Genomic DNA, 20,337 nt, shown 5'->3' on the forward strand with positions numbered 1-20,337 from the left:
TCTACTTAAATGATTGTTTAAATTTATTTTTTTATTAGTTCATGCCTGTGGCGTTTACACATTATAAATCTGTATGTGTTCTATGTACAAGGTAATTATTATGTCATATAAGAAAATATGATTAACAACAAAAACAGCTGTTTACAATATCAATGACAACAACAATGTAAACCAAATTTTCATTTAATACAGCATCTAAATTGTTAGTGATAAACCCTTACTCAGGTATGATAATGGTATTACAATAACAAGATAAAGTAAGGAACATGTACATTCAGCGAACTCTTTGGCTATATACAGTAAGCCCAGGTCACATTTGTACGGAACCAATGATTCAATCCTTGCAAATCAATTAAACACAGTTTGGGTACCCTGAAAAATCACTAAAAATCAAAATTGACATTTGTGCACGTCCTCTCAAATGGATTATGTCATTGACAGTATTGTAATGAAATGGGATGACGATGAAGGAGATATAACAAGAAGAACCTGCTGATGGAAAGGAAACAAATTGTTCCAAGTATTGTTCAAAATCACACTGGCTTGTATTAATGTGATATAGTTAACTATTGCATGATGTTCATAAGGGTGTGTAGGGCTTACCCATGGTTTTGTTTAGATCACTGTGAAAATTGAAGGGAAAAACCATTACTGAATTATGCATGATTATCCGCAAATATTGGTTTTTCAATGTTAAAAAAATTCTTGCTGACATTGTTGCTACATGTCTTTGTTGTTTGATTGTACTGTTATAATTTCCAAATAGTGTCCTAAATTACCATTCCTACAAAGAAGGATTGAAATTAGTTATTACCAATTACATTATATAATTAAGTAAATATTAACAACTGAATGAGTCACAAAAGCATTACTATACACCAGAGTTGCCATATGCTGTGTCTATTACACTAATGGTTGGTTCATTTTTGTGACTCCATTAAATATTGATGTCATTATTTACCATTCATTACACATTTCATCTGTGTCTATGTGTTTAATTCAAAATTTAAGTAATCATAATTTGCTACAATTATTCTCTCCACAACCAACTCAGAATTTGCTACATTTTGTCTCTGCAAGCTGTCTACTGAAGATAGCACTTAATAAAAGGACTTCAATATCCCAAACTAAAATAACAAATACTTCACTACATACTTCTTTCAACATCACTGTTTCAAGTTTTACTTCCCAATTGCATGTACTACCAGTCAACTTAGTACATCTTCAAGTGTGATGATCATAATATTATCTTTTGCGGAAACCATCATCTTTCTTCATCAGTTCTAATCACAATTTCCCTATGGCTTCAACATTAACATGTTATATACCCTAAGAGATCGCTTCGTTTTCGCACCAATGGCCAATTGTCAATTTGACCATCTTCTATCATATATCACTCTTTCGTCAATTAATCACGCCATACTATTACTGGGGTGAAATGATCTCCCTAGTCTTGTCTTTCACAGTATTGAATGAACACTTTCCTTAATACCGTGCATATAGCAACATGAATAATTATGGATAGAGCAAACCTTTTTTCTGTTAATTTTCATTCACTTATTCACAGATATTTATTTTAACAGCATAGAATTTGTGCTCTACACTCTTACCAAAGAACATGATTTCAATTCATGGCAACATAATTCACAATCTGAACTTACTCTTTATTTTTTTGGAATTAAAACTGGTCAACATTATAAGATTTACAGTACTTGGCAATGCTCCAGGACAAGACATGTTACCTTGCCTGCACCATCTCAAAACATGACAATGAGAGCATCTGAGAAGTAGCTGGCAATCTAGCTGTGTTTGTTTAGAGAAGGAAGGATCATATCGTTTCCTAGCTATACTGTAATGCTCAAGCATGGTTGGTGTGGTTTACACCTTTGCCTCCATTCTCTAGCCAGCTTACCTAACACCTTTTTTTTCCACAACCAAACAAGTCATCTTGTGAAGTCAAGATATGACCAGGGCCTAAGGAATTGTGTGGATAAAAATAGCTTGTGCTCGGAGGAATACTTCTCAGAAATGTACTAGTTTCAATGTTGCGGCACTTGCATGGAAACTAGCAAATTGAAAAATACAGTATGCTACATGGGGATTGCAATAGATAACAAATCATGTACCATTGTGGAGATTAATGAAACAATGCTGTACAGATTTCATGTAATTTCAAACTATTTAAAACAAAAGCCCTTCAAAATTCTGGGGAACATTGATACATAGTTTGCATGAGTTGAATTGTACTCATGCCAGTATAAACTTAATATTTCATTCACATCAAATCATATCCATTTTATTTCCAAATTTCAGAATACAAGCAGCTTACAATAACCAAAATGTGTTATAGAAACTGAGAAGTTCAACTAAAACCAAAAATAAAAAGGAACTAGGAATACCACCCAATAAATTTGATTTCTATTAATGTCAACTACAATAATAATTTCATTTGAATGACCATAGCATGAAAAATGACCCCATACACTGTGCTGTGTATGTACTCACTCCTGATTGGTTGGTATTTGTGATGTCTCCTGATTGTTTTGTAATTTCACCCTGCCCATATTTAATCCTTTGAAATATGATTGTGTAATGCTGTGTTCATTCAAATAAAAACACTTTTTTTCTTTTCCTTATTTGCCAAAACCTTCAAAATATAACTTTTGCAGCATTACATGAACAAACATCCAGTAAAAGTATAGCAGATAAAGAATGAATTTAGTTTCAATCACGTACCATTACAAATGCAGCCATTTTTTTCAATTGCATTTACAGTAGGCTATGTAATGTACTAAAATTCATTTCATTATTACTGCTATGTGAATATTCCAGATATGAGGTGGTGCAAAAGTTAGCATTTACAAAGGATCATGGTTTTTGATTGAAAGATTATGTCCAAATGATTTATGAGAGGGTAAATCGTGATCACAAGTCACCACCTTCTACTGCTCTGTTATTTAGATACGTGAATGAATTCTCTGCCTCTCAAAATAATGTAAAATGGATATTTTTTGTGGAACATTAATTTTCATGTGTTGTGCGCTCAACACAGTTACCACGAAAATAAAAATGTGAATATGTTCTTTTATAAATGCATAGGTCTAGGTTTGAAAACTTAAAAATTGTGCATTTAAGAACAGGCGAAGTAGTTCAAAATCGGCAAAGCGCACAAAATAACGCACACGAAAATAACCACTTTTGCAGTACTTGACGTTTGTTCCTCCTGGCATAATCGTCATCGACCCTTGTGTGTCCATACTTCCTGCGCTCCGTGCCTGTGGGACTTTTGTCTGGCGCATAAAGCTGTGTGCATTGGGGAAACTATGCGGGGGAAAAAGTTAGTGTTTGCTTATGAATGGAAAATTTAGAAAGCCCTCCATGACCTATTTGCATGGCTGGTAGGCAGCTTCTAAGAATTGAATACTTGTGATAACCTACAATATTACTCCCTCACATATTGAGCTTTTCAAAGATTACATTATGATATGAGGGAGAGTATTTATACTTAAGAATTTTGCATTATAGATTTCTTTTATGAGCTACAATATCAGAAGATAATGATAGGTTACAAAATACATTTGAGTTTTAAGTTAAACATTAAAAACATTGGCGTTTCATAAGTTCTGACAATTTGTTTCTGTAAAGTTTTATTCAGATTTCCTTTGACAGCTTAACCATCGCGTATATGTGCGCGACGTCAAGCGTGTGCATTGGACCTTGTGCAAATAATACGCGCTGGACGGCTAGCAGTATGCTTAATTTGTAAAAGGAAATCTGAATAAAACTTTATCTACCTACATACATAATATCTTAAACACATCCTCGAGACTAAATTCAACTCCTTTAAATCGGTGTGCATGTACAACTTAATGCAACCTAAGCCCAGACTAAGTCCGCTATCTCAAAAAAATCAGTATGTCAATTGTGCCCTTTTATCGTGGAAGGGGAGGTATTTTAAATGACAGGAGACAATTGACAAACCTCTAGCCATATTAGAGTGAATCCCGATTGAGGCTAATCCATGACAACATTTTCACCTCAATACCTCAGCATTTGGCTTCATTAAGCCAATATATCCCAACACGCAGAAACTAAAACTCGAGGGTATCAATTGCTATGGCAACTGAATGCCAATGACCACATAAAACAAAATCGGTTGATCGATTTAAGCAATAGTTTCCCCTCAATGCATTGGGCTATTCTAGCATAAATCCATACACCCCCTATGGAAGACATACATTAATCTCCCACACAGGGAGAGTGAATTTAGTTACCTAAATGGGTGACTCCATTTGAAATTCACACCCCCTTTGTGGGAGATTAAGGTCATGTCTTCCATAAGGGCTGTATAGATTTCAACTGGAATAGCCCAATGCATTCCATTTTCTGACACATTTCTTTTATGTGGCCCCTTGAGGATAAAACTAAATTGAAAAGAAAGACTTGCGTACCAATTTGAGTTCTATCTTTAAGTAGGCACTAAAACCAAGGTACGCTCTGGTAAAATATAACATATGCCGCAATAAAGCGATTTAATTTACGGTGGTGTGCCTTAATTATATCTATTGCGGATATTGCCTAGACTTCAAACCACATCTCCAGGGAACTTTATGCAAGGGAAATCTTAGTGAAAAAGATAAATAACTTCACATGGAAAATGCCTAGCTTAAACCAACATATTTCTCAGCTTTAAGATATCTAGGTTTTTAATCAGCGTCCTCAAGAAACCTCTTGCGATACATAAATATTTCAAATTGACAATTTCCAGGTAGCCTCAGAGTTGGTAAACACAAGCAAAAACTCAATCAGATATGGGAGTTGATAGATTGCTATACATAGTAACCTAGAATATGCTCAAGCTTTCATCACTAAATTCTAATATACTGCATCTTTCATCACTGGCTGTATGGTCAAGAACCGTGCCTGAAATATTAACAATGCTAAATGATTACATGCTGTTTATAACAGCCTATAAGGAGCTCAAGATCCAATATGTCCAGGGATATTGCCACAGGCTACTTGTTATTTTCATTTTGAAATAAAGGTCAATTTAGGTTACCAATTTAGTGTCATTATGTGGCAATAAAGAAGGCATATATGCATGAAATTTTTTCATAACAAACAAAAGTGAATTTTGTTTAATGGCCATTCATTTTTTTAACAAATAGGTAATTCTGACAGCAATGGCAAGGTCCATTTTAGTTCCTAATTTTTCTTCTAATTATTACAGCGATTGTCTAGATATTCCTCCTCAAACTGCAAAGAGCCTCATGTAATCTTAACTTACTAACAATATTTCTAAAAGATTAAAAAAAGATTACTAACAAATATAACTACTAACAAATAAATAAGTGTATAAACAAATATATAACAAAATGAATGAATGAATGAATGAATGAATGAATGAAAGTTGTCATCCCAGTTACCCAGCTGGTGTGACTTATAAGAAAAAGTGGCACCAATGCAATGATAAATTCTGGTAGAATAGACATATTGGCTCCTCTTTTGAAATAAAAATATCACAGACACCAACCTAACTATAACTACTAGAGAATTTGTGATGAGCATTTTGACATTAAACATTTGCATAGATACATTCTGTTGAAACTTGATCTTAATTGGTCTCATGCATACATTGAAATCAACCTATTAATTAACAACCAAGACTGCTTTTGATCACCAGCATTGAGAAAAAATGAATACAATGCTACTTCCTACACCTACAAATACAACATTACAATTTCACATATTTTCAATCAAATTATTCATCATTGTTCAGTTGTCTATAATTTTGGATTAGCTTTGCTAATCAGTCATATAGTATAATTGCTAACTGAAGATTGTATTGATTTATCATTCAATTTCATCTGTTTTTGACTAGTTTGATGCGCTATATTTAGTATCAGTCTAAGATACATTTGTATACCTACAGGTGATAAGCATTGTTTTCACAAAATTGATGGTACGTGAAATTGAAACAATAGAGAATGGCAGAAAACATGACCAGTACTCATTCTTAAACACTTGAGAACGTTCCTACAATCTTATTGGTTCTTACCCAGCTTTACCCGTGTGATATGACACGATATCACACAGGACAGCGCGTGTGCATCAACGCGATACGTGTACTCGCTATTTGAACCAATCGGAGGTGCACAGCAACAACGGGACTGATCGATTTTAAGCCCTAGGTAATTCCTTGTAAAATGTAGGATTTAATTTGATTAAAATTTGTATGATATTTTATTTGAATTGAAGTGTTTAAGAATGAGAATAAAGGTATTGTTTTTAGCCGCTGTCGTGCATCTATCGTCTCATATAACACGGGCGACATCATTATTTTTGGCGTAAAACAACGAGGCGAAACTTATACTCTGATCAGCTTGTAATAGGCAGGACTCATAACATCGTGGATTGATACAGAATGGCGTACACACAGCTAGGCGCAGCACCTATGCGAACTGCGCCTTGCGTTTTGCGCGAATGACGCATGCTTTTGTGAACTTACGCGTGCGTAAGTTGGAACTTTATTGACTCGCGCAGTAACAAAAACCGAACAATTCCCGCCTATTAAGAGCTGATCAAAGTATAAAATAATGATGTCGCCCATATTATGCACTCCAGCGGCTAAAAACAATACCTTTATTCTCTAATTATCAGAATTAGCTGAAACAAAACAAGAAGCTGCTAACTATCTGCTGAAAGAAAGGCTGAAAGAAATGTTGAAAGAAAGGTTGAAAGAAAGGCTGAAAGAAACGTTGAAAGGAAGAAACAGGCAATACTATCGCATATGATATACGGCTCATTTGTCAACAATTACGGTATAATAACATCATATGCTGATAAATTAATTGTCTGTTATTATATTTCATTTTAAACGGGCCTTTTCATGCCATTAACTTATATGTACATAATTATTATTATTATCATGTTATTCCTATTATTAGGATTGTTACTATTGTTATTATATTAGTTATTTATTACCATGATTTATATTATTATCATTATCACTATTATTGCTTCTGCTTATATCATTATTGAATTACATTTGTACATTGTATTATTGATTGGTGATTGGCAAAATAAAATATGAATGAATGAATGAATGAAAGGCTGAAAGAAAGAAAGGCTGAAAGAAAGGCTGAAAGAAAGAAAGGCTGAAAGAAAGAAAGATCTAGTAAAAAATAAAAGGTTTTAAAAGTAGCTTAAAGTGAAACAAACTAGTAAGACACAAACTAGATCATTTCAGAAATGTCACATAATTTATTTGAAGAGTAGAAAATGTGCACAAATGTGCATTTATTTCTGAAAGTTATAAAAAATACTATGAACCAGAACACCATTATATAGCATACTGTTCTGCTGTTTTTTACCTATGTACATGTACACATAGGGCTACAGCTGCAATATTGAACTTGAAGTACACTCTAATATTGATCATGAAGTACACTGTAATATGTCTTTATTGATAAGATGAGTTGATTATCATTCACACATTTAATCTTCAAATAGAATCACTGAAACATGTACAAATAATACATGTAAAATATTCCATGTTATCATCCATCTTCATCCTCGTACTATACATTAGAAGCATGCATAAACCATATGCTGCATGAAATAGGATGACCAATAACATGGCACGATGCCAGCAACCAAGTCACCATTAGTCAGTTGTACCAGGTTGCTCACTGATGTGATGTAAAAAGGTTTACAAACCTTTGAAAAATTATGTAGAGAGCCTAACCAGTCACAACTGAAAGTGTATGTTTTACATAAGAGAGGATTACTTTCTTTAATAAATATCTATAATTTGTGTTTATCATAACTATCTTCTTGTACTTTTAATTAATATTGAATTTTCAGTTTATATTAATTTCAGTAGTAGGATTAATGTTCATACTGCTATCAGCAGTAGATAGTTTCTCAATGTTCACTTTACTAACATCAGTAGATAGACTCCACATTCACTTTGCTATCATCAGTAGATAGCATTAACATTCACCTAGCTATCAGTAGTAGATAGCATCAACCTTCCCTTTGCTATCATCAGTAGATAGCATTAATATTCACTTTGCTATCATCAGTAGATAGCATTAATATTCACTTTGCTATCATCAGTAGATAGCATTAATATTCACTTTGCTATCATCAGTAGATAGCATTAACATTCACCTAGCTATCATCAGTAGACAGCATCAGCATTCACTTTGCTATCATCAGTAGATAGCATTAATATTCACTTTGCTATCAGTAGTAGATAGCATCAACCTTCCCTTTGCTATCATCAGTAGATAGCATTAATATTCACTTTGCTATCATCAGTAGATAGCATTAATATTCACTTTGCTATCATCAGTAGATAGCATTAATATTCACTTTGCTATCATCAGTAGATAGCACTAACATTCACCTTACTATCATCAGTAGATATCACTAATATTCACTTTGCTATCATCAGTAGATAGCATTAACATTCACTTTGCTATCATCAGTAGATAGCATCAACCTTCCCTGTGCTATCATCAGTAGATAGCATCATCATTCACTTTGCTATCATCAGTAGTAGATAGCATTAATATTCACTTTGCTATCATCAGTAGATAGCATTAACATTCACTTTGCTATCATCAGTAGATAGCATCAACCTTCCCTTTGCTATCATCAGTATATAACACTAATATTCCCTTTGCTATCATCAGTAGATAGCATTAATATTCCCTTTGCTATCATCAGTAGATAGCATTAATATTCACCTTACTATCATCAGTAGATATCACTAATATTCACTTTGCTATCATCAGTAGATAGCATTAACATTCACTTTGCTATCATCAGTAGATAGCATCAACCTTCCTTTGCTATCATCAGTAGATAGCATCATCATTCACTTTGCTATCATCAGTAGATATCACTAATATTCACTTTGCTATCATCAGTAGATAGCATTAATATTCACTTTGCTATCATCAGTAGATAGCATTAACATTCACTTTGCTATCATCAGTAGATAGCATCAACCTTCCCTTTGCTATCATCAGTAGATAGCATCATCATTCACTTTGCTATCATCAGTAGATAGCATCATCATTCACTTTGCTATCATCAGTAGATAGCATCATCATTCACTTTGCTATAATCAGTAGATCGCATTAATATTCAGTGATATCATCAGTAGATATCATTAATATTTTCATGTTGCTATCAGCAGTATATAACACTAATATTCACTTTGCTATCATCAGTAGATATCACTAATATTCACTTTGCTATCATCAGTAGATAGCATTAATATTCACTTTGCTATCATCAGTAGATAGCATTAACATTCACTTTGCTAGCAGTAGATAGCATCAACCTTCCCTTTGCTATCATCAGTAGATAGCATCAACCTTCCCTTTGCTATCATCATTAGATAGCATCATCATTCACTTTGCTATCACCAGTAGTTAGCATCAACCTTCCCTGTGCTATCATCAGTAGATAGCATCATCATTCACTTTGCTATCATCAGTAGATAGCATTAATATTCACTTTGCTATCATCAGTAGATAGCATTAACATTCACTTTGCTATCATCAGTAGTTAGCATCAACCTTCCCTTTGCTATCATCAGTAGTTAGCATCAACCTTCCCTTTGCTATCATCAGTAGATAGCATCAACCTTCCCTTTGCTATCATCAGTAGATAGCATCAACCTTCCCTTTGCTATCATCAGTAGTTAGCATCAACCTTCCCTGTGCTATCATCAGTAGATAGCATCATCATTCACTTTGCTATCATCAGTAGATAGCATTAATATTCACTTTGCTATCATCAGTAGATAGCATTAACATTCACTTTGCTATCATCAGTAGTTAGCATCAACCTTCCCTTTGCTATCATCAGTAGATAGCATCAACCTTCCCTGTGCTATCATCAGTAGATAGCATCATCATTCACTTTGCTATCATCAGTAGATAGCATTAATATTCACTTTGCTATCATCAGTAGATAGCATTAATATTCACAGTGATATCATCAGTAGATATCATTAATATTTTCATGTTGCTATCATCAGTAGATAGCATCATCATTCACTTTGCTATAATCAGTAGATAGCATTAATATTCACAGTGATATCATCAGTAGATATCATTAATATTTTCATGTTGCTATCAGCAGTATATAACACTAATATTCACTTTGCTATCATCAGTAGATAGCATTAATATTCACGGTGCTATCATCAGTAGATCGCATTAATATTTTCATGTTGCTATCAGCAGTATATAACACTAATATTCACTTTGCTATCAGCAGTAGATAGCATTAATGTTCACCTTGCTAGCATATCTAGGCAGCTGAAATCAGGGAAATACATTTTGTAACTATGACAAAACTTCAACCAAGACAAGTGACCTAAAACATTTTTTACCCTGATGTGGCAGTGATGTCAAAGTGTAAAAGTAGCTATTTCGCTTGCGCATCTATGTAGTGTCCACCTTTTCCAAAGAGCCAAAAGAAGAGTAGATTATAGTTTTGATTTTTTTTTGCGCTGCATAGATTTTTACCGGAATCTCTCTAAACTTGTTTAAGATACATGCAACAAATGTCATCATCTTGTTTACATCAGAAACATAATCACAATCAGTGTCAGCTGCTACAGTGTTACGTCATATTTCTGACATTATTTTTCTATTCATCTGTATTCCCCATTGAGTATGAAGTCAATATCTCTTGCGGTTCATTCTAAGCAAGTTTCAAATCAAATCAAATCTACTGCACTCTGAGGACTTGTAATACTAAGGAAATGTGTAGTCATCCATCATATTCTATAATAAGCTTCTTCATTTCATCTCCTCCTTTCTTTGGTAATGATTTGCATGCAGTGTGTGCATGTGTGTTTGCACAATGTATGTTGTTTATATTTGATTTCTACAATGTGTTTATTACCTGGGTTGTTGTCAATCCCTAATATCAAATAAAACCAAATAATCAAAAAGGTACTTGTCTCAAAATTTCAAATGGTAGGTATTTTATTTGTGTTGTTTTGGTTAAATTAAACCCAACTTTCAATACTTTAGTTACAAGACAGTATTGCTGTTTTATTGCCATTTTATATTTTGTAGAAAACATGATCTGAGGAATGAATGTGACACATTTGTATACCAGCACCAGCATCAGCTTGGGAATGAACCACTTTGCTTTAAGTTTTGCCTAATATAATTTAGCTGTCTTGCACTTCATTCAATTTAACCAACATTTTCCCTCATGTTTGTTACAAGCAAAATAGTCTATTTATTTACAAATCATTTGAAATCAATACAGGCAGCTTCAAATTATTGAAAATGAATCCAAACTGACAAAGTTGATTGGCTTTTGATTTGTATCCATTACAACTGTTACCATAGGTCCTTGATTAGCCCACCTCTAAACAGGTGTCACCAATGAGTCTATGTCTGATGTATCCGCTATTGAAATAGTACACAACCAGGTTCATGGCCATGATTCAAATCACACACAAAACAATGATTGATTAAGTGGGCGATCAAAACAAATACTCCTACTGGTGGTATACAACCATCATGTGGAAAATTACTGTTGTCCTATATGGTATGTGATTTTTTCTGATCATTAACAGAACATCAATTTTGTGATGGGTTGTTGAGTTGGGCAAGGTATGGTATCCTCCAGGGTATCTATGAAAGGGCAGGGACCAACAAAATTTCTTTAAGGCCCAAGAAGTGTTCACACTTAAGCTTAAATTATGAGGTCCACTGGACCTCATAATTTGACATTTTGTTAAAATACAGGGTCCAGTAAAATTTTATGGGCTCCATACTCCAAAACTGTTCACACAGTAAGATAATGCCAGCCATCAAAATCGCATCTATGATGCAGAGGTGCAGTTAATCGTGAACTCTGGGCCCCAAGTATATTTTGAATGTACTAATACTTCAATTCTCGCTATTCGCAATAAGGGCGCCGCGTGTAATACCGTTATATTGACAAACTAAAAAATATTGTCACGTGTTCCTATGTAATAGCATGGTAATATTCGTATTGCGCGGACTTGGATGTCGACCTTTTCCCATGATACATCACGATTTTTCCCATGATACATCGCAAACCGCTGGCGGCGCCCTTATTGCGAATAGCGAGAATTCCTAGCTGGTTTCCTTGAGGTAGTGATGTCAAGCGTCAAGAACTTTGGAGCACACGTTGACATCACTGCCTCAAAGAAGTCAAATGGAAATATAAAATAACCTTTTGCGTTAAGACTACCACTATCCCTAAATCCTAGCCCTATCCTAACACTAAATCATAGCTCTAACCCGAATCCTTATCCAAACCCTAACTCATAACCACTAACCCTTAAACACAGGGGGTGAAGGATATTCCATACAAACAAAAACAACAACATAATAATGTGTTTGTTAACTAGTGTTACCTTTGGCTGCTTTGCTTTCTTCATAGCTACTCGTTGTCATCGATCTTTCTCTCAGTGCCTGTAATTCCCTTGATATTGTCGACAAACTATCTTCATCTATCGCCTCATCAGGGAAGAGTCAGATTGTGACTACAGGAAAATAAAATGAAAACAACACTCCTTTATTAAAATAAATATATAAGTATGGACTGGGATTTTCTCTAGTGCAATATTACAAATCAAATTAATTAAACCAGAGCTAAATTTGTTACAGAAACAACAAAAATGATTTATTTCATCAATAAACGAGGACAATATTTTAAAGCTGTTTTAAACTTAAAGACTTCTATAATAATCTAATAATCAAATTCTGAGGTTTTTATTATGATCAGTAAGTAGGTCACATATAGATTCAAGTAATATCAAACTTAAATGTTTTATCTTTTATGCAAAAATGTAAAAATCAAATTATGCTATCTTTGGCTTCATTTTGCTCAATCGATAACCTCATCAGATTTAACAGTGAATCAGATGCAGGAGTGCATAACCGAGTCAAATAGTCTTCATCAATATCCTCATTATTTGCACAACTTTATGATGGAAATCAAATGAATATGAATATATGATGGGAATAAAATGAATATGAATATGAATATGAATTCAATACTTTTTTTCATTCCTTTATTAAATACAACCTCATATTTAATGATGAAAGTCAACCTACATATATGTATTATACATAGTATTCAGGTGTATCAGAAGCAGGGTTCCCGTTAAGGTTTTAAAATGTGCGTCCGTAATGACGCAAGTTTGCTGACGAGGTTGCAAAAACTTGCGTCCAGACAGATTTTTGTGCGTCCATCTGAAATTCACGATTTTGACGATACACACATACCCCGGGTCTACACCTCATCAAATATTGATTGTTAAAAAAAATAAAAGTGCATTTTCGCTGTGACATTCCATCTCCATTCGCTATGGTAATTTTTCTCATTTCTGTGTCAGTTTTGGTTGAAAGGTGGTCAAAAACAGGTGCAAAAACATGAGCAAAGTCTGTCAATCTGGAACAAATTTTCGTTCGTAATTTTACTTCCGCATTTCTTTTTTTAAATTAACATGCTGTTGATGCTACAAAGCTAAAACTAGTGCGCTGCCACAAATAATACGAAAAAGGGTTATCATTTGAATTTTGTCTTTAAAATTGCTTTTATTCATCGTAACAATAATACTAATAAAGGAAACCTAGATTATTTATGAGAAAATAAACTTAAAATATTAAAAATTGAATATTGTCAGGTTGTGATAAATAATTAAATAAACATTAACCGCATGTGTTCAGCTTGTAAACAAATCAATCGGGACTTACCCAGGCCATCAAACAACGATCGTTAGGAAAGCATGCAAAAAGTGCAAGATTTCCTGACGTTGCATTTACAAATATTGCAGAATTTACTTCAATTCTTAGCAGGTGTGTCAAAATTTTGGGGCTTTTATTATGTTAAAAATATAAAAGAATACAAATTTCTTATTTTTATCATCAATTAATGATAAAATTTCGAAGTTTTGTCTGCATCCACATGCATGTGACATGGACGCAAAATACTTGATTAGCCATGTGAACTTGCGTCCAAATTTGAAAAATACGCGTCTGGACGCAATGACGCACACTAACGGGAAGCCTGATCAGAAGTAACATTATACTTCTAAAGCAAATCCATCTACAGCAAAAAGGTCAAAATTAATCTATACTATTTTGTTTATCACATTAAAAAATCATTTTATTTGCTTGATCCCTTGTTCAATGTCCTTTTACCATGTTTACTTCCCCTCTTTACTAAATATTTAAATGAGTAATGATTCTTCATGTCTGATTCTATTATTTTACATTCACTGTAGAAATGGTCAAATTCAATATCTAAGTACATGTACTATTATAGAGGTATAATTCATACTATTCTTCATATACATCAGGCAGTGTAAAAGGTCTCATCATCTACCACTGGTCTTAAAGCAAGCAACATGTGTATGGTAATCTATACTGTGGGTCTTGTGTAGGGTGTTACTCTATTGCCACAATAAATGGCAAAAATGTATGCCAACATTCAGTTTTTCCAAGGAATTGTGAATGCACTGAAATCTATTTGGTATTTAGAATGCATTTATTTGTTTTGGAAATTCATTATTTGGCAATTCAGGTGTTATTTGTTCCATCGCTTACAGCAAATCTGATGAATATTTATGGGTATGTTTGAAATAATATTTTACGAATATTATTATTAATCGACTGTATGAATAATCCCAATATATATGCAGGTATAGAAATATGATCTCATGTCGACTGGTGATGAATTATGACCAGTTAGTTTATAACCCTGTGCACTTAAAAGTATATAAACTCAGAGTGTATCTTTTTACAGAAATATATGAGAATTGCAAGAGACAAATATTCCATTCAGAATAGGACATCTGATCAAACTTGACAAGTCATTATTAGTTCCAGGAAAATTCACAATTACAATGTGTTGCAAATTGGGCTATTCCAGTTGAAATCCATACACCTCCTATGGAAGATGTGACCTCTATCTTACACACAGGGAGTGTGAATTTCAAATGGGGATACCTAAATAGGTGGTTCCATTTGAAATCTACACCCACCATGTGTGAGATTAAGGTCATGTCTGCCATAGGGGGTATAAGGATTTCAAATGGAATAGCCCAATACAACAGCTTGCACCTGTTTGTCTCAAATCAATGTTTGCATTATATTGCACAACGACAACACAAAATGCTTCCAAAATATATTTCACTTATAAATGTTGTCATCTTCAGCTGCACTACTTAGGCTAACATAAATAGATCCACATATGAAGGAAGGAATAATTCATATCTCCCACTGACATTAAATTGCCTCATGTTGACACAACATAACTTACAACAACATATATGTGGGCCAAATAAAATCCCACAGTCACATCACATTCAAATTCTATGCAAGTTTTGAGAAACCAAATACTTTGCCTACAAGCACCCCATCATTGTCACTACTTGGCACTTGATAATAACCAAATAAAGGGGCAACTTTAATATACTTGTCTTCCTATACGGATCATATTTGCTCCCGCTAAGAATACCATACTATCATATTTCATCACTAGCGCAGCGCCATAATGCACACACCTAAGACTAAGACATATTTTTTTCCAGTATGATGCACCTCAGATATAATCCACTTATTGAGAAAAATACACTGTTAGGTGGGTATCTTATTAAGTTAATTCTTGCATATCGAAATTTGGTGTGCAGCTACTAAAATCACTTTACAAACATACACATTGAAGAAGCTCACTCAAGAACCACTAAATCAAGAATAACTATTTCAGTGCATTTTCCAAGCAAATTTCAAAATTGATCATACTATACAGATCAAAAACTTTCTGAAAAACTATGCAATTTTGGAATCTGTTATATATTCCAAAGCATCGGAATAGAGGTGGTTTACAAAGCAAGTTTACTATGAGCTTGCATGCAATTAAGTTAGCCTCCAAACACCTTATTACCTATGAATCACCTCAGACATTTAGAATCGCTCATGGCATCCAAATTACTTGTAAGCTTTAAACATAGTCACATAAATTATTGACAGGGTATCACATTTTATCATTCTACACCTTGCATACCTAGTTAAAATACAACTGATACATGTGATGTTGAATTAAGGAGAGATAAATTACCATTACAATACATCATACAGGTTTATAACAAGGGGGTGTGTAGACTTGGAAGAGAAATACAGGGTATACATGAAACATTTTAAGCATTTTAACAGTCCTATTATGATGAATACATTGCAGAAGTATTACTTTCTTTTATAGTCTAAATTTCCATTATTTAATACTCCTCGTGAAAGGCAATAGGGGTTTCTCTAACTGGAAGTCAATTTGTGCAGAATTTTCTTCCCACAATGCAATTCAGTTCAGAGATTTATCAATTTTCTTTGTTATACAATATGCATATTGCATTGTGGGTAATCTGTGTATTGCATGATATGTATTTTTTGAAGTGCATGTGGATCATTCCATTTTGAGATTGGCAGTATGTGTTTATTTATAAGTGATCTGACTTCACCACTCAGGGTGTTTATTCATTTTAAACTCTTTTCAATTACAGGTCTATGCTAATGAAATTTATGATGACCTTGTGACTTCTCTCCATTTTTTTTCTTATTACATCCAATTTGTGTGCATGTGCATACTGACCTGAAAAATCTCGTCAATTTCTTCAATGACTTGATCTGCGGTTACTACTGGGTCTTGTCCATCTGTGTTACAATCTGAACTGGCTAGGATCATTGCATGCATGTCAAATGCCTGTGCAAGCTCCTCATCGTCTGGTAAATCAAGATTATCACTATTTCTCTGTTTGAAAAACAGGAAAGAAAGAGGAAATAAGATATATTATTGCATCAATGAAAATATCTTTTTGCAAAACTTTGAACTCAACATACCTGCATGGTAAAATAATTGCACTCTTATACTTATTAGTAAATAAAAGTAAGAGAATATTAACTGTGTGAATCTAGTTACATATCCTGTTTTATTGATATGGCAAGTTTGCTTGAATCAAGCAATCACTCCTATCATGTAAAACAATCTAACGTTACAATTACATACACTGTCAGTCGTAAGGTATGCAAAAATAACTTGCCTAAGTGCTTGTTTTTTCCATACCCAAAAGTACAGAATTTGCAAGTTTCTATAATACCCCTGTATATAGCAAGCTAGTGGTCTGCACAACATTTATGTTACCTTTATTGTATAAAAGGAATCCTGCTTTTCTTCTTCTGTTTTTAAACACATATACTTACCCTTTGGTCGCATAGATTTAGTGCAGGCATGTGCATTTTCCTTGTGTGTGAATTTTTCCAGTCTAATGGCATTACTTGGCCCATATTGTCTGTTACTTTCTTCCATAATCTACAAAATAAAGAACAAAATTTATTCATAAGTTAGATGGTTTTGCTTTTCATGGTCTAAAGCATCAGCAGTGACATAATATCTATATAATAAATTTTCTCAAGAATTAACACATTTTGTTGAAGAAATCTTAGGTTTAAACACCCGAGATGCTGAAATCAATAGTGCACATTTCCAGAGATAAAAACTTAATGAGAAATTATGGTTTGCAACTGAGAACAAAAGTAATGAATATATTAAAGTGTAAAATCTTCTTTTTACAGGCATTGAGTATACAGTGATTGGCTCGCATAATATGTTACACGCAGAATGCAAACCACCACCCACTTTTATTCAAAGTATAGCAAAATAATCTGGAGGTACAGTATTTTGCCCTCCATGAGCGCCACACAAACATGGTGGAGTTGTTACTCTTTGGTTCCAACTCATTGGGAGGTACACTATTTGCCCTCCATGAGCAACACACAAACATGGCCAAGTCAGTACTCTTTGATTCTACCTCATTGGCTATGACAGTAATTATGACCAAAATGCTGACCTGGATGAGTAAAATCACCCTTTAGTACCCAACTTCAATTTGGCTGACTAGATTGAGGCAAATTAATACAAATTACAACACTACCTGTCACAACAAGTACTTTATAAGATAAAATTGTTAATATTATATTGCTTTCCTCAGGGAAAAACATGTCTCTTTGAATCTTGTCATGCTGAATGGCTTTTATTACCTACAACATTATGCCTGGAGTACAGGTACAAAATAGATGTAGATCTATAGAGCTTCCAACCCATGTAGTATATTGTCAACGTAATGCTTTTACGCATCTTAAATGTGGCATCATCAAGTACAATGAGTTATTGTGTACCTTGACTTAAAAATAGGATTTTCTGCATGTTATATCTTATTTTAAAAATATCTAACATAGGAGATACATACAAAATTGAACATTTATTTCAGTTGAAAAATGACTCATATAGCTTGCCTAAAACCCATTAAATATGTATTGACCAAAACCCATTATCACTGACCAGAGTGAAGTCCATTGTACCTTTATTGTGAGTTTGGAGACTTACATTTATTATGGATTTGAGCAATTATTATGGCAAGACCTGTTAGCAAAATTCTAAATTGAGCTTACATTGTAGGCCGACAGCACACAAACTGTCACAATACTGCTTTTTTTTACTTCTCCAAGTGAACCTAAAATGATTTCAAGAGTTATCAGACTGTGAAATCAAATACACTATCACAGAAATGATGAATCAAATCTTTCAGATCCTAAAGTGTTAAAAAAAACCATTTGACTCACTACATAGCATAAGCTGCTAAGTACTGCATTTGCTTATCCAATAACGTGAAATATTTTCATGACCCATTTCATAACTATCACAATGTCTAGTGCACAAGAATCTTAAGTTGTGCATAATTGCCCCAATTTAATTCTCACCCCTACAAGCACGTGGCAGCACATATAAAACAACAATTCCCCCAAGGACATACACAACACATCGTGGATCCCTGATGGGATAACACTTTGGCATTTCCATGTCGAAACTGAATATGTCCTTTGGTTTTTTAATAATCTTAAAAAGCTTTTGGGGCCTTTGCTTCAACTGTGCTACAGACACAGGGTGAAAATGCCGAAATGGCCTGTGGCTATTTAAGCTTTAAATCGGATTGATTACCGAGACACATGTCACGTATGTACTTTTGTTTTATACGCAATAAACAATGGTCAAAATAATTGGTGCAATATGAAGATGTGCTGTTAAGTATGTCTGGTATGTCTCTGAAAAAGCCGTTCAGGTGTCATAAGTAGAAGCCACTTGTATATCATGTAAGTGTCAGTCTGGCTACATGGTGAAAAAGATAACCCTATGTACTGATAATAATATGCACAATCTATACATTAATTTCAGTAAGTAGATACTGGGGAATGTTGATGCTAAGAAGCAATCAATTTTTTGACACACACATTTTAAGTCTGTTTCATATGTGTGTTTTGGTTTTTATCCAGAGTCCAGATGATAGGAGGTGCTTGGTTTAGCAATAGGTCATAGTAAACTAGACATAAGTATGGTTTAAATTGCTAGACAGATTAGCATCATTGATAGTTCAATGTATATTACTGTACACACAAATGCCAATAATGAGAACTGACATGCACATCCTAAACATATACATCCTTGACATCTGTAGAAGAGAATGTAAACAAATCTGACAAAACATTTGATATACTTCACTAAAAAAAACTAGCACTGTAAGTGGACAATTGGCAAAGAATTAGCCATTTTTTAATGAATGTACATTGTGACAATTACATGGTAACTTTTGACATTAATAGTGTTATCAGAGGGATAATGATATTGCTATCTAATGAAGATAGCATTGTGACAAATGCTACCAACCAAAATGGTAAACTGCTATAGTATCTTCATACAGTGGTGACTACTGGAGATATAAATTGTTTTGAAAAAGCTCCAATAATGGTGGACTGTACATTGATAGTGCTATCTCACTATAACATGATGATAACTTGCTATCTACTGAAGATAGCTGCTTGATTGAGAACTACAATGCACAAAGCATATATATGAACATTAAATGTTGGGTGCTTTCATTTCATTAAAACATTTGTAAATTTGTCATTTTTTATGAACTTTTTATGCATGAGAACCTCCTCTCTGTTACAGTTTATGATCAAGAAACATTAATTAAAATTACATAAACCTGAATATACTGAGTATTCATTTATTCTCCATAAAAATCTTTCATGGCTCAAACAAATGTCAAATAGGTATTTTCTTTACAAATATGAAACAAAAGAAACAGTACAAATAGTTTCAAATTGTACAAAAGTATAGAAGCAGACATACATGCTTTATTGAATTTATCTTCTTTAGATTACATTGATAAATGTTATCTACTGAAGAAAGCACCATAACAAATTG

General features: G+C 33.6%; 1 protein-coding gene across 1 annotated transcript in view; it reads right to left on the reverse strand.

The window, feature by feature from the left end:
• LOC140152482 (fasciculation and elongation protein zeta-2-like) overlaps positions 1–20,337 on the reverse strand; it is an 86,537-nt gene that overhangs the window by 45,415 nt on the left and 20,785 nt on the right. The window contains 4 exon segments of the mRNA XM_072174811.1: positions 12,434–12,547; positions 12,550–12,562; positions 16,669–16,827; positions 17,277–17,385. Coding sequence (XP_072030912.1) covers positions 12,434–12,547; positions 12,550–12,562; positions 16,669–16,827; positions 17,277–17,385 — 395 coding nt within the window.

Source organism: Amphiura filiformis, chromosome 5 (assembly GCF_039555335.1).
Source record: "Amphiura filiformis chromosome 5, Afil_fr2py, whole genome shotgun sequence".
In the NCBI taxonomy this organism is placed as follows: Eukaryota; Metazoa; Echinodermata; class Ophiuroidea; order Amphilepidida; family Amphiuridae; genus Amphiura; species Amphiura filiformis.